Genomic DNA, 16,195 nt, shown 5'->3' with positions numbered 1-16,195 from the left:
AAGAGAAGGTGCCACCTACCGAAAACTGGGGGGTAGCGCAGATGCCAGCCGCAAAACAGGGCGCACGTAGGACGGCGATGGCTTTAATGTGCTCGTGTGCTGCTGCTGCGCGTTGCTTCTTGAGGCGCGGTGCCACGCTCAAAGAAAATTTCGCACGAGAGACTTGGGTCACGATAACAAAAAAATCCAAACAAGAAAGCAAGGAAAAAAAAAGAACCAAGGCAAATTTAGCGTACAAAGAGAAACGCAAGGGAGGTAGAGGTGACACGTGACACAGCAGCAGACCAGACAGTCATGGCAAGAGGCCCACAATCGACCAGCCGTCGGAGACCGAAATGACAAGTTACATCATCTGCTGAGATGTCAAGATGTTCGTTGCACAAGTGCACCTCGTTCCGCTGCTTGACGAAGATGACGTGGCTCTGAGCTGCCAAAACTACACTTGCTGCCAAGTGCACCAGCACCCAGTCACAATGTGTTTGTTCCACAACTGCACTGTGTGCTGTTCTCTTCCAAAATTGGCAGGGTACACTGCGTGACCAAATCTGTCCCACCACTCCAGCTCCAGTCAAACTGAGCAGCTTTTCTTAGCCAATAGAGCTTTTCAAGCAAGGCTACAAAAGACAGCGTCGGCAAATCCGTGGTCGCAAGCACACCTTTAGCTACTGAGGCCTGAAAGCTAGAAGCCCACAGTCCTGACAGAGGGAAAATGGGACGAGGAGGGTGCCACGGCGCACGCCAGGACCACACCCCTTGGTCGCATAAACACAACTACCGCGGAGGGCATATTTGCCAACGCCCAGCACAGCCAAGCACCATTCTGCTCGCAATAATATAGGGCCCTGCACCAGTTACTCAAACAGTGCGAGCTCTGATTTAAAAAAAACAAAGAAGAAAAAGAAGAAAAAGGAAAACTGGAAAAGAAAAGCGACAACCTCAAGGCACAAAACAACCTCTAAAGGGTGACGAGTTACAGAAACAAAAACAAATCAAGAAACCAAAGGGCACCCGCATTACGCCATGCCAGTCACATGGAGAAAAAAACAGTGAGAGAGACAGTGGGAGTGCACAGCCACCCCTCGCTCCCTTTTCCTTCTCTCCACGATACCCCTGCAGACCAGAGCAAAAGAGGAGGAGCTGACCAATCAATATGCACAGTGAGGGAGAGAAGGCACAGACCATTAACCCAATTGAACACAACGTCCACGCATAAGCGCACACACACGCACAGCCTTGCACATCATTTCTCGCACCCCTTCATTCTTTTTTTCTTTCCTCATGCCCCAGTAATGCTTTCTTTCTATTCGCCATCCAATGCCACCGAGGTACTTAATCAGTCTCGCATGCACGCATACACCACACCCCCTTAGAAACAGCCTTCCTCTTTTGTACCACTCTCGCCTGTTACTGGGAGGAAACGCACACACACCAATCAATACGGCTCCCTCCTGCATCTCCTCATCAATCTTTTATTTGTAGCCCGTTAAACAAATGGATTCGATGTCAAAACATTGTCTGTGCTTTTTTGCTTTGCTGCTCTACACTTCATTAAATACGTAAGTATGTATATATTCCAAGAAAGTGATTACCCAAATCATACAGGAATTGTTTTTTCAAGCACCTTGGAAGAACGGAGCATGGAAGTGTAAGCTCGTCAGAGCAGGAATAAAAAAAAAAGCAGAAGGCTTTAACTAAGTCTAACTTTTGCAGCTTGCACTAAGGCATTTACTCTGCCAAGTGACAAACATCTTTGGCCTCAGATAAAAAAAGGGGGGGGGGAGAAAAAAAAGAACTGTAAGCAAAACCTGTGAAATGATTACCAAATGCGCATAGTACAAAAAACTGCCTGCATGACCAATGCAGGGACATTTATGTTTACCTAGTACCCCTTATAGTCGTAGTACAAGCTTGTGTGAAGACACAAAGTATTTTTGGCAGCCACTATACCAAGATAATGTTAGTGAGAAACTAGGTTATTGCAAACAACTAATCATGATGCTTACAATTATGATAATTACGTGCAGGATGTTTTTTTAAATACTATACCGAATTTTTAAAATTCACTTGCGCAAGAATGCATAATTCAGTCCTTGAGCTGGATTACTCGAAGAGGTGGACAGTACTTGTATGAGGTATCTAGCTGCATAATTGACTAATTAAGAATAATGCACTAATTAAGTTTATATTTAATTACTTTATAGCACAAATATTTCTCAAACACTATTTCAAGATCAAAGTAGTAATGCCATACATGGTGTGTACACTGGTGAACAGTAAAAATTGCTCAACCTATACAATTATTAAATATTTACATATGAAGAATGCTTGTGCACTCCTACAACTCATTCCACACTTGCCTAAGCTGTCTAATCCTAACCTTTTGACAGCGGCAATGAAACCATGTGGGACAAATTTAGCAGAGAAGGCCGTAAAAGAACTCCAATTATAGGCAGCACTCACATATGTATATCCAGAACATTAAAAAAAAAAGGGGGAGCAAGAATATGAAGTCAGCTCACTCTGGAACGACAACACTGCGAATTTCCTGGTTTTACAACTAAGCAATACAGCAGACTACCTTTAGGAAAAACAAAAACGGACCTTGGGATCAGCTTGCACTATCAGAAGTTCAGTTTAACAAGAGCGCAATGAATTACAGGACACAAAAGAGGCCATGAAATGAACTGTCTAGCTTACTGGTGAACTTGGCAACAAACCCCATATTGAAGGGCATTTCTCATATATCCCAGCAACAATAATGACAATACAGCACAACTTCATTTGTCAAACACCGAAACAAACTAGAGTGATGACTGCACAGTCTCTCTCACCCTCACGCTGTTCACTTAGGCACACCTGCATGTTACACCTCAGATTCTGAAGAAATAATGTTTCTTTAATTTAACCAACAAGAATGACAGCACAGCTTAGCTTCAGTTGTAGGGTGCCAGACAGAAACCATTGCAATCAATATCGCTCACTCTAGCACTCTTTGGCCATGCGTAGACCTAGCACCAATAAAAGCCATTAATGAATTAATCATGATAGCTCTACTTGAAAAATAAGTAAAAAATTACCTCTTTACATAAAAACAATAGAATACTATAAAGGCAACAAATATTAAGCAATCTTCATAATGCTTGAGATCACTGCCACAATACGGTAGTCACCTTATTGACTGGACCTTATTGACTGGGCCAGCAAGGTTTAAGACATATAGCAGATAGTAGCAGGAGGTCAACATAAACTGACAACCTAAAGAACAGATAAAGAATGCATTTGCCAAATGAATTTCAAAATGGGAGTACTTGGCAGAAGAATGCCAAAGGTTACGGCTTACGTGTTCAAAAACTGCACAGTGTAGAGGTACCAGCCTTTGTTTAAAGCTCCAGCATGAGTGCCTTTCACAAACTCGTAGAGTGAGAACCCTGTTATCTGTTCTCTTAATAAACCACAGAACTCTATATAAAAACAATCCTCCATCAATCACAATCTACAATAACAAACTATTACACAAAGATGAAGTGGATTAACCAAGTTTCTACAAGCAGAACATAGATAAAATTTGTTGTTTTTTCTTTTCCCATCAATTTGGGAAAATTTATTTGTAACACAAGTTTGCTTTATTTTACCAGAACAATGAATGGCAGGCAATTTGTACCTGCACTTGCATGCATACATCTCTCTCATATGGTGCATTAAAGGGGCCCTGAGCCACCTTTCTTTGAAACTTCAAAAACACCCAGTAAAATCTCCCAGGAAAATATTATAAAAATAATTTTTTAAAAGGACCTAGTAAAGCACAGATACTATCAATGCAACCATTATCTTTACCATTTCTGCTTTAACATTCTCCATTCCGAAAACATTGGGCATCGTTGGTTACGGTGCTCTGCTTACGGTGTTATATGTAACCTAGCTTCAATGTTTCTTCCTTAGCAGAAAATGACGGACACTACTGGCAACACATACTTCCAGCCACTGCTACTATAGCAACATTGGTCACCACTTTTATGTGTTTAGTGTACTGATAGCTGCACGCTGCTGCTCTTTCTCGGTATCAAGTGGCACAAGCAGCACATTTCCTTTTGCACTTATCTCTATGGCAATCGCACAATTTCAGAGACTTGAACAAAATGTCATCTCCACTCGTGCGAGTATGTCCGAAGCATGCACATCGGCTCAGCGATGGGTGTCGCACTCTGGACTCTCACTGAAGGGATTCCTAACGTAACAAGCTTCGAGAATGAGGCGACACACCTAGAGCACCTCGAAGGTGTACAACTTGGGAAGCAGACAACTTGTTCCACGGCTGGTCTGGAGTACGCAGTGTGCTGCTGCGCACATACTCCCCACTGGTTGTGCCTGCCTTCGTACAATGTGGGCGCTTGGGCCGGCTCGCGTCGTCATGCCCCTGAGCCATGTGATCGACAGAGACCAATCAGTGCACGCAGTTCTCAACATATCTCGACAGTGAGCAGGACCCGCGGGAGCAGGACCCGCGTATGGCAGCACCCCGCGGCGGTCACGGTATTTACGTTAGGCAGCAGGCACAGCTACGCACAACTCTAGTAGCCACCTTAACTGTAGTGCTCTTGCTATGTGCATAGCAGGGCTGGAGTGCGGGTTGCGCTAGTGTGCTTCAGTCTGGCTGTGCTACGTGGTGAAAACTGGTTTTGGCCTGCAGGGATAGTAGACAAATCCAAATGACACATTTTGAAGCCTTATCCATAACGCAATATGATGTTTGACAAGGTGTCTAGCCAGGAGTGGCTGAGAGCAAAGTTGGCTGGGAGCATGGTGGCTGGGACTGAACTTGTGCTGGCTCACCTTCCTTTCAAGACGCGACAGGCATAGCATACATGCAGTCTGGACTTAAGTTTCACGTGGTTCGAGGCAAGTTGAGCATTGAAAAGTAATCGCAATTAATGAGACCAGAGGTCTACGACACTGATAAGCAGCGTGGCCACGGCCGAGTGTGAGCAGATGATAGCTTCTTCTGGAAATGTATAATTCTTCTTGATACTTGACATGGTGACATTGTGGCTCTGGTGTTGCAATGCTAAGCCCGAGGGCACAGGATCAAATCCCATCCACAGCAGTCACGTTTCGGTGGGGGCAAAATTCAAAAACACCCACGCACCGTGCATTGGGTGCCTGTTCAAGAACTCCAGGCGGTTAGAATTATTCTGGAATCCCCCAATACAGTGTGCCTCATAATCATATTGTGGTTTTGGCATGTAAAAACCCAGAATTAATATTTTTTTAATTCCTAGTGAAATTCGAAATGCATATTTTCACTTGCTTCAGCCTGTTTAGTTAACTGCATAGCAGCAGCCTTTTCCAATAGCAGCAGTCTATGGGAATCTGCTAAATGACAAAATATAGCAGCTGCTGGCAGCTCCAAAACAGGTTAGGGGGAAAGCGTCTGTGTGAAGAGAGTGTGTTTGTGGAACAGGCAACTGAAAGCTCAGCTTCTTAATTCTAGGCTCGGCGCACGACAGAAAAACTTGGCTGAAATGTTCACAGCAGTGTATGCTGTACGCTGAATATTTTTGTTCACCCAGCCTGGGGGTTGGTTCAGGGCCCCTTTAACCCTTTGAGGGTCAATGACAAATATACAGTACCACGAACAAGACCAAAAATGGTCGATGCCGTATATTTATGGTGCCGTCTGTACGTTTAAAAAGCGTGCCAATTTCCTGACTTTTTCTTTTCTATCATGTGCTGCCACTATGTGGGAATACAAGGAATTTTTTTCGCGCGCCTCCCTCTCTCGGTTTTCGTTGCATGGTTTGTTTTAGAGCTAGTTTGCTTCCGTGCGTCTATATACTACTGCTCGCGCATTGGTGTGTGCGCGGGCAGGCAGTGGTTTGGGTTTTGTTCCACAGGCGGTTTCGGCTTCTTGTGCTTGCGAAACTGATGGCTATCTCGTTACTAATCGCTCAAAGCGCTACCACTTGTTTCTCGCTCATTCAGTGCTCACAAGGGTGTGCATAGGAAGGATGCCGCCGTGCATGCGTTTCCGCTGCTTTCTTTTACTAATTGCCTCTGGTTGGCGATAAGATGAAGACTAGCGGAAGTTTGCCACACATTTTGCTTTTTTGACGGGCGGACAACCACAGTTTTCTTGAGTGCGCGCACTTACGCAGTTCGATTACGCTATGGACGTAAATATTAGTGTAAGAGCAGGAACAGGTGAGAGTTGCGAAATATTCTGATGTGCGCATGTTTCAAAACTTGAACTATGTGTATAACAATGCCTAAATTTTTAATTCTTATAAGTTTATTTCTTTTTTTATTGTTTTTATTCATGAATGAAGAGTACGTATATACCAACGCAAAATCTTTTTATCTCACGTTACAGTCACCCTACAAAAATTACGGCAAGTTTTTTCGAAACAAGTCCCTAAGAAGAACTGGAATCTGCAATAAAAAAAAAATCAACCCTGGGTGTTCGCATATGGCAAAAAAAAATCGACCTTCAAGGGGTTAAGGAACGGTCAGTTCATTTCCACTCTAGCTGCAATGTGTCCTTACCTTCTTTTCCCCTCCTTCATGACTTATTTCTGCTCCACTGTGAGCTTACTGGCAAGGGCAGTAGTACCAGAAAAAACTTGCATTCAACAATTGTGCAATTAATATAAGAATGTCGCAAGACTGCATTTATTAACACGAAAGAAGCCAGACATTACATTTCAGATGTTTCACACGTTCTGGGGTGCTTTATGGGTCATGTTGAAGACCACAGATCCACTGCAGCAGCGTGATGAGGTGTGGCTACCGAGATTTGCAATATAATACAAGGATGTAGAGGCCCTGCTGTCAGTGCCAACGATTTGCCAAGTTATGATCCCAATAACTCGGAAGTCAAATAGAATTATTCAACAGGTTAAAGTTTCATTTAAATTAAATACAAATATTTGCACACACTGGACACATATTTATCGACACACCTTCACTCCCATACTACTCTACTTGACTCCCTGTGCCCGCCATAAATGCCATTTACATCTCTCAACAAAATGCAATGTTTTAACACACAGCTTACAGGTAAGCCAATTAGGCTGTGGAACTGTTAATATGTAACAGTGGAAATATTTAATAAAATCAGTCATCTGTCACACAAGAAAAAAGAAACATTTCAGACACCCCAAGGTAAAAGTCCTTTCCTCAACATCACTACTTCAAAGTTGGAGGCACAGATAAAAGTCATACAAATGGTACCTGGCTTAACGCATTAAGGAGAGATGCTACTCGGCAAAAAAAAAACTTTTTTTTACTATTTGTACTAGAGATTTCTAATATGGTGTTAGCTTTTGTGTATCTGATATATTTTTTTAGTTACACCCTACACAAGTGCAAATTGCAGAGATCTTTAGAGGCCCTAACTTGTGTATTAAATTTTCACAAAAAGCATCATGCTGCAGATTATTTAGCTCTAAGTAGACTGCAAAGTGCCGATATCTATTCAAACTGCCTGTATAAATTATTGGAACTGTGCAAAAAAAGATGAGTAAAGTTCATTATGCAAAAAAGAAGTGAGGCGTGCAGGCAGGACACAAGAGTATAGAAGTGGACAACACGAATGCCACTTCTATACTCTTGCGTCCTGTCTGCACGCCTCACTTCTTTTTTGCATAATGAATCCTTACCAACTAGCTCAGCTTTCCGTCGTTCTGAGTAAAGTACCACATTTTTTTTTGCAATCCCAGGAGAATAACCTTGTGCACTTATAATTGTCCTATAATAATGAAATTTGGCATACATACTCTTCGAACTATGCAGAATCCCTATATTTACTTGAAATTACAATATCTCTTGACAGTAGCTGCCAAAGTACAAGGTTATGTTTCATAGGATTGTGAAAAAAAATCTGGGGGATGCTTAAGCTTCGCCTTTAAGAGTGGAACACGATAGCATTCAAACATCCCAAAGATCTCATGCTTTTCGGCAACTGCAGTACATGTAACCATAATGTTTACCGCGAAACACTCTCAGCGAACGTTATGCACGAAGGCGGGCTTTCTGGTAGAAATGCGGCCTGTTGCGTTTTTATAAGAAACTACCAAGTTTCGGATGCGCCGCTTTGTGGCCTTCGAGATATTTGTGTGCCAGCATGTGCAAATGGCAGACCTTGTGGCCGGTCTATGAATGGTAGAAATGCTGGAAAAGGGGTTTGAGCTTTTGTGTAATACAATTATGTTTTCTTTCATATTCAAATTACAATCCAACGCTATCATGTCTGTAGGATGTGTGTAAGTTGTATTTTACATTTTTCGATGTATTTTAGCCTGAGAAATTCAATCAGTTCAGTAATTTCCTTTTGCCACATGGAAGGCCTGGGTATGGGTGGCTTGAAAATCTTTTTGCCGGGCACCAACGCCGGATTTTCTGTGACACGGGTCCTTTCACACTATCGTGTTAAAATGAGTTAAAGTGGCTTTCTAAGTGTTTTTTTTTTTTTCATCCAAACAGCATGTACTATCGGCGTCAAATGAAAGTTGAACAGCGGAGCGCGTGGCCCAAGCACAAGTTAAGATATAGTGCGCGCCGTCCAGTCATCACCATTGACAGGCGCGCACATCCGATTTGGTCGCACTGCGCGATCCCCCTCTAGTGACATAATTTCGCTTCTGTCCTGGTTCTTACATTTGAAAGGGAGGATATAAAAAATAAAAACAAAGCTAAAATATTGCAATTTACGGCGAGTCTTGTCGCACAGATCGCCGAAGCCACAAGTGCTGTCAGCGCGAATAGCGGTGCGCGTGGTGCAGTTTACACCGTCCGTCATCGCTCGCGTCGCGCGGGCGAATCTAGCCACAAGTGCTGTCAGCGCGAATAGCGGTGCGCGTGGTGCAGTTTACACCGTCCGTCATCGCTCGCGTCGTGCGGGCGAATCTACCTTGCGATGACGGTGCAAACTGCACCACGCGCACCGCTATTCGCGCTGACAGCACTTGTGGCTTCGGCGATCTGTGCGACAAGACTCGCCGTAAATTGCAATATTTTAGTTTTGTTTTTATTTTTTATATCCTCCCTTTCAAATGTAAGAACCAGGACAGAAGCGAAATTATGTCACTAGAGGGGGATCGCGCAGTGTGGCCAAATCGGATGTGCGCGCCTGTCAACGGCGATGACTGGACGGCGCGCACTATATCTTAACTTGTGCTTGGGCCACGCGCTCCGCTGTTCAACTTTCATTTGACGCCGATAGTACAATTACTGAAAAGCAATTGTACATGCTGTTTGGATAGCTATCAGCACTTTGCGGTCTACAAGGAGCTAAATAAGCTACAGCATGATTCTTTTTAAGAACATCTTATACACAAGGAAGTGCCTCCAAATATCACTATATTCAGTTGTGTAGGACATAACTAAATAATATAGCAATTACACAAAAACTAATGAGATATTTGAAATCTACATAACAAGCTCTATGAATGGCAGTATCTTCAAATCTGCAGTACAATATATATATATACATATATATATATATATACATATACATATATATATATGCACACACACACATTTTTTTTTTTTTTTTCGAGTAGCATCTCCCCTTAATGACGGCACCAATAAACACCCAAAGAAATGCTTATTTTCTATCTAAATGTGCAGAACACATTGTGATTAAGCATATTCAATGATAAAAATATATATATTTTGCGCAGAACTTTTTCAGCAAAAGGAGGAAACCCCAGGCAAAAAACTGAAAGTGGGCTTTACCTCAAGCCACCTAAGGCTTCATTTGGAATTTGTACAGACAGCTCTCATCGTACGTAAACCGTAGATGCACATTTGGTTTGTTCTATATCACGTGTGTGCGATACCATGGCAGCCAGACATCTTCCATTAGTCTGTCTCCTCGGACCGCACTTTTCAAAGAAAGCGAGTTGCAAACCAAAATTGTTATTCCTCGTCCTATATTCTTGCTCTAAACTAACAAGTGACACTTGCTGCCTGTCATTCTGTGTTGGCCAAAGACAACATATAACCACAAACTTCATACTCAATAGCGAAACTCAGGAAGAAAAAATTTATTTTCTGGCATGCTGCCTGTAGGCAACACTCGCCAATAAATGTTTACCACTCAACTTCACCTTATCAATACTGAGGTAAAAAAAAAGGAAAACTTGATAAATTAGTTGGAATTTATTCTTCATTGCCACATTTTTCTTATAGTATCTGCGTAACTTTCCTTGATAAAACACTTTAGACTCCAGCATTCTAAATTACATTAAAAGAAACTGGTGGAGGGTTCACCCCATACCACCCACCTGCATGTTTCTGACCACACTTTCTCAACCCTACAGAGGTCTCTGCTGCTTCAAGGACATAAGTACAATGGTTATATTCAAGCTACTTGTGTTGTAAGTCTCCAACCCCAGTCCGGAGATGTACAGGTGGGTACTTTGTTGATGGGAAGAGGCAGGCTGCTGGCTAACATTTTGCGGTTGCTACAGTTGCCGGTGCTAGCAGAACTGGTGTCAATGCACTATGCGAGTACATAGAGAAGAGCCAGAGTCATCTTCTGCATGAGTCTTCTACAAAGCTGATCATTTCCAGACTTCTCACAGATGGAAATTCGTTCATGCTGTGCTAATGTGTGTTTCCTTTAACAATGGAGCTACCAGTACAATAAACCTACGAATAGTCGGCCAGTGCATTCGGAAATTGAACCTGCAACATTGTGGCTAGCAGCAGAACGTCATAGCCACTGAAGCGCCATGGCAAGGTGCGCGGGAAAAAGCCTATAGAAGTTTACCAGGTTGAGTTTACTTCTGGTCCACAAAGTAAATCATATTTATTTAAAGGGCCACTCACCAAGCCCCATAGCAAATTTTGGTTATACGCTGGAAGTTGTTCCGTGTCCTCTAGGTAGCGTTCTGCCGGAAAAAAAATTTTCAAATCGGCTCATTAATAGGCGAGATAGAAATATTTCAGTGCCGCCAACCCATGATGTCAGGTGACAAGCTCCACTGCCAAGCAAGACACTCTCCCCTCACCCGGTCTAGCCTCCGCAAGCGACATTCCTTCCCTGCGTTCTCCCTTACTGGACCTCGATGATTATGTGATGCATACGTCACAGGTCCCGCCTTCATTTTTTTTTCTCCTCGCTTTTTTTTTCCCCGGCACTGCGCAGGTCCACTGACGGCGTCGCGCACGAGCTGTTCTCATTGTCCGGTTTTGCACAGCGCACAATTTTGCGCACTGTGCACCAGGACACATTAGTAGCGGTATAATTCAGTGCTACATGAATACTGAGGCAGAACAAGTGGATCGCACAGCATTATCACGCGCTGGAATATCGTAGCAAATGGCATAGTATCGGTACCTGCGCACGTGACGGCACGACCTTGGGAACAAGCGACGAAGCGAAAGTACATCTCTCTTGCTTCAGTGTGACGTAAAACAAAACACACGCAGACATTCCGTTTTTGTGTTTTATTATTTCTCTAAACTTCAATTCGTCAATTCAAGCAACAGATCACACAAATAACAGATGTTACCTTGAATAATTCTTGAAGTCACGTGTCACTACGAGCGATGTCACACTGCAGACACGAGTATATAGGCCACGGAGCAAGAAACATTTAGGAGAGGAAACTCCGCTGTTTGCGGCGACCAGAAAAGGTCACAAGCCCGTGGAGCCGTTATCGTGCTGGCGGCCTGGAAAGAAATTACCGCCGTTGAGAGCGCGCCGGAGCAGCCTGCCCGGGGGCTGCATTTTTTTTTTTCGCTGCGGCTTCTACGACGCGGCGCATGGCGCTGCAACTGTATACGGCCCTGTCGGCGCATACAACAATTGTGACTTTATCTGGTCGCCCGCGCTCGCTCGCGCTGACAAGAGTTTCAGCTCCTAAATGTCTTACTCCGTGATATAGGCACAGGGACACAAGTGTGTCACCATCCGGCTTGGAGCACGGCTGCCGCGAGGGAAAGGGAAGACGGCGTTCGGATTGAAATTTCACACCTTTCCGTGGCGCATAGCGATGCAATTTTTTGCAAACACGATCACTGGCGTGCATTGTATGCTCTGCACTTGTCAGCTCAAAATGGCTAGACCTGGTGAGGGGCCCTTTAAAGGGGCACTGAAACGCTTTTTGAACATATAGTAAGAAAACGATGCCAATCTGTCATAGAGGCTGCTGTGAACATGCGAGCCAAACATTACAGCACTGCATGCAGCAGAGAATTTACAATCTCGTGTCAAAAGCAGCAAAAGATCACTTGCTTTAGCTTCTGCAATGTCGTCATGCAGTGTCATTGAAAGCAGCTGGGCCAACCAATGCTAGTGGCCAATTTCTTAATCACGAAAACAACCTCAGCAATACATAATGGTGAATTTTGAGTAATACAGTCTAGCCCGGTTATAACAAAGCCACTTATAGCGAAATAGCGGTTATAAAGAAGGGATTTCAATTTCCCATTCCCATTTTTGCATTTTCAATACATTTTGGGTCCGGTTTTAACGAAGTAAATAGAAGCGTGTCAGCGGATATAACGAAGAGATTTAATACCAACCGAAAAATAATCTGTCAACACATTTTTGCGTCCTTGAGGCAATTTTTTCCGCGAAAATAAGAGCAAAAGTCGGCTGACTGCGTCCTTTCGTGGCGTCGTCTGCTCTCCCACGGAGCGAAAGGTTGCTTCACTGCATCGCATGACACGCCGGTCTCGTGTTGCACCGTCCTTGAACGGCGTCACGGCGTAGAGCGGTAGGGCACGCCCCACAGGGAAAAATGTAAAAAGAGAGGATTTTTTTTTTTTTTTGATGACGTTGCGGAGAGCGGCCGTCTTGGCAAATTGCTTCGGGAGTCCGGAGTTCAACCAGATCTTTGGTTCGCAGTTGGATGGTATGGAAGCCGCAATGGTGAAGTCCGCACTCGCGAAACGTGTTGAGGGGACACTGGACCACTTCTTTCAGCGGCAATAAATCAGTATGCCCATGTTTGTATTTTTTTTTTCATAGTCCACATATTATGAAATAGCGGATATAGCGAAGTAATTTCCGATTCCTGCCGACTTCGTTATAACCGGGCTAGACTGTAATTATGAAATGTGTATGTATGTATATATATATATATATACACACATGTCCGCAATCTCAAAAAGGCAGAAAATAATTTCATCTTTGCACTCCAGTCTACCCATGACAACTGCACGTAGCTGTGCCTGCTATGTGTGGCCTCCGATATGTCAGCAGCGTGCCGCATAGCACAGTATACCGTGGTGGCCACAGGGTGCTGTGACGGTCCCTTCCACTGTAAAGCCCTTCAAACTTCAAAGCTCCCCAGAATTCCAAGCCCTTTAAACTCCCCCATTCCATGCACAGAGCGGGGGAGAGGGAGAACTCTTTTGGCTTCTTTCCTGTGTAGTTTCCAGCGGGCTAGCACAGACGAAAAAAGAGAGGAAGCCACACATCTGTGTGATAGCTCTATTAATACTTGAAGGATTTGAAAAATGTTTGCAGCATGAGATTCGTGAGACTACATCCTTTAATAGTGAGGCCATCTTATGATTCGTTAGAAAAGTGCTTCAGGGCCCTTTTAAGAACACCTAATCAACCTCAACACCAATCAAGTGGGTGAAAAACAGCTAGTCAAGAAGAGGCAAGACCTTGCCTGTCCTTTAAGCGAGTGTTCCTAGCGTCATTTGGCACTTGGAAACAGTGGATTCCAAGTTGCACAGCATGCAACCAAGTAGTGCCCATCACAGTATGAAGCTTAGCACTCACCGAGTAGGTGCTGGCCTTGTAGTAGTCAAATGAAGCAGGCTGGCTGCTGACAGGCGGTGACGAAGGCACCGATCCATCTGCCTGGGGTGACATGCCATTCATCACGGCAGCTGATTCAGAAGGAAGGGGCGGACTTGTGCTTACAAAGCTGTACTCGGCCGAAGGCTGTGCGGCTGTTGACAGCTGAGGCACCGAGTTCCACCCACTGTCAACAGACGTTGGCGCTGCCACAAAGGATGACATACTCGTTGGAGGAAGGTGTTGAGAGAAGTCAGGAGTGGCCTGTGGCAGTGATGTCCCTTAAAAGAAAATAAAGAAAGAAAGATATTCATTCCATAGGCTTCAGTTAAAAAGTTTGTTCACAAATGTTACCTTCTTAGAACAGTAACACTCAATGTACAATTAGGAGGGTAAAAATATAAAATGTCATAGATTATTACGGACACCCTCCTCCCCCTCTATTCTTTGCACTTATGTGTCTGTGTATTTGTTTACAAGCAGAGGTACAGTTGATGTTCATGCTGTTCACGTAGCGGCAAATTTCATTTGAGCCCAACAAAAAATTGTAAAGATTTGTAAAAAAAATCTAGAGTGAGTGAGTGAAAACTTTATTGCAAATGTCCGGCGATTTCGGCGGAGGTGGGACCATAAGCACCCCAGCCTAGGTGACGGCCTCGAGTCCTTGGACTCGTGCGGCTTCCTCGGCGTGCCGGACGGCCCACAGTTGATCGGCGAGGTCGTGGCTGAGCAGGGCCGCCTCCCAACGCACCCCTCGGTTCGAGACTGCCATTTCTACCCCGTTCGTCGGGGACTCCTGCTGCTCGCTACCGGTGCATGCCCACAGCATGTGCTGCAGCGTCGCTCTGGTTCCGCACGCTTTACAGTCGTCGGACGGATAAATGTCGGTGCAACAGAGGTGAAGGATCGCCGGGTTCGGATATGTGTGTGTCTGCAATTGCCTCCATGCAACCGCCTGTTTGTTTAGTTTGGCATGCGGTGGTGGGTATTTACATCTGTTCAATCTGTAGTGTTGCGTGATGTCTCTGAAAGTGGTCATACGATCCCCCCACGTCCACGCCCGCATCGCTCTCACGGTGGGCGAGACGTCAGAATTGCCGGCGGGCGCCGCGGCTCGGCATGCAAGTCCTCGAGCCGTGGCATGGGCCGTCTCGTTTCCCGGGAGCGAAGGGTCCATGTGGGCGGGGGTCCATACGAGGAAACGGTCGCTTTTACGGCAAATATTGCCCTGTTGAACATGGAGAATGCGGGCCGCTTCCCGGGAGATCCGGCCGCTAGCGTAGTTGCGTATCCCTGCCTGCTAGTCGCTTATTATCACCTCGGCATCCGTGGTGGCTACCGCGAGGGCTATCGCTGCTTCCTCGGCCACCTCCGTCTCTTCCGTGCACATCGTCGCGCTCGCGACGCAAGTTCCCCTGTGGTCCGTGATTGCGACCGCGTCGCCGCTCGTAACAGGCCGCATCTACGTAAACAGTTTCTCTGTTGTTGCCGTATTTCTTTTGCAAGTCGCGCGCGCGCCTGTTGCGCCGGCCAACGTGATGCGTTGGGTGTGCATGTTCTTTGGCAACGGCAAAACGTCGATGCGCTCGCAAATCGGTGTGGGTATCGCGACCTTTTCGCCCTGCTGCGAGTGGTAGCTGATGCCCAGAGTCTCGAGGATGTGTCATCCGCTTCTGCTTTTTGCCAAACGCTCGTACTACACGACGTTGTGCGCTTCTATTATTTCATCTAAGGTATTGTGTAAACCCAGTGCGAGAAACTTATCCATGCTGGTATTGATCGGCAATCCTATGGCACGTTTCTACGCCTTGCGGATGAGGCAGTCTAGTTTCGTTCGTTCGGCCACCTGCCACTTGAGGTAGGAGGCGACGTACTTTATGTGACTAATTACGAACGCCTGTACCAGGCGGATCGTATTGCTTTCTTTCATTCCACTATGTCTGTTCGTGATATGTTTCAGTAACCGGATCGTTTCATCGACCGCACGCTCTAGTCTGCGTACAATTTCGCCGTTGTGGCCGTTGGCCGACAGGTGCAAGCCCAGTACTCTAATGTTGTGAACATGCGGGATAATGATGCCGTCCGATGTGAGCCCTCTAATTTTTCTATCTGCGCGCTCGGCTGCGGAATCGGCGTTCTTGGGTTTGCGGCCCCTATGCGTGGGTCTGTAAAGCAGGAGCTCCGATTTGGCCGCGAAGCATTCGAGGCCCGTGTCGCGCAGATACTCCTGCACCGCGTCGACATCCGCCTGTAAGGTTTGCTCTAAGTGGCCGTCATTTCCCTCAGCAACCCAGAGCGTGAGGTCATCGGCGTACAAGCTGTGGCGGAGGCCTTCTATCTCTGCCTGTTTCTGGGGTAACCCGAGAAGCACGACGTTATAAAGAGCATGGGCGAGATGACGGAGCCCTGCGGCGTGCCCATGCAACCTATGTC

The 16,195-nt window shown here is 45.3% G+C and overlaps 2 protein-coding genes across 8 annotated transcripts in view; both read right to left on the bottom strand.

Moving 5' to 3' along the window:
• The window catches only part of LOC142568335 (uncharacterized), a 34,160-nt gene extending 29,737 nt beyond the window's left edge, over window positions 1-4,423 (bottom strand). The window contains exons 1-2 of the mRNA XM_075678341.1: window positions 4,261-4,423; window positions 348-445 (exon numbers count right to left, since the gene is read on the bottom strand). Coding sequence (XP_075534456.1) covers window positions 348-445; window positions 4,261-4,423 — 261 coding nt within the window. The remainder of the gene's footprint in view (window positions 1-347; window positions 446-4,260) is intronic.
• The window catches only part of LOC142568320 (uncharacterized), a 258,619-nt gene that overhangs the window by 68,360 nt on the left and 174,064 nt on the right, over window positions 1-16,195 (bottom strand). For all 7 annotated transcript variants that reach the window (XM_075678322.1, XM_075678326.1, XM_075678323.1 and 4 more), the window contains one exon: window positions 13,745-14,043. In XM_075678322.1, coding sequence (XP_075534437.1) covers window positions 13,745-14,043 — 299 coding nt within the window. The remainder of the gene's footprint in view (window positions 1-13,744; window positions 14,044-16,195) is intronic.

Source organism: Dermacentor variabilis, unplaced genomic scaffold, assembly GCF_050947875.1.
Source record: "Dermacentor variabilis isolate Ectoservices unplaced genomic scaffold, ASM5094787v1 scaffold_18, whole genome shotgun sequence".
Lineage (NCBI taxonomy): Eukaryota > Metazoa > Arthropoda > Arachnida > Ixodida > Ixodidae > Dermacentor > Dermacentor variabilis.
The sequence above is the reverse complement of the archived record's forward strand: the minus strand, read 5'-3'. Positions and strand labels throughout refer to the sequence as shown.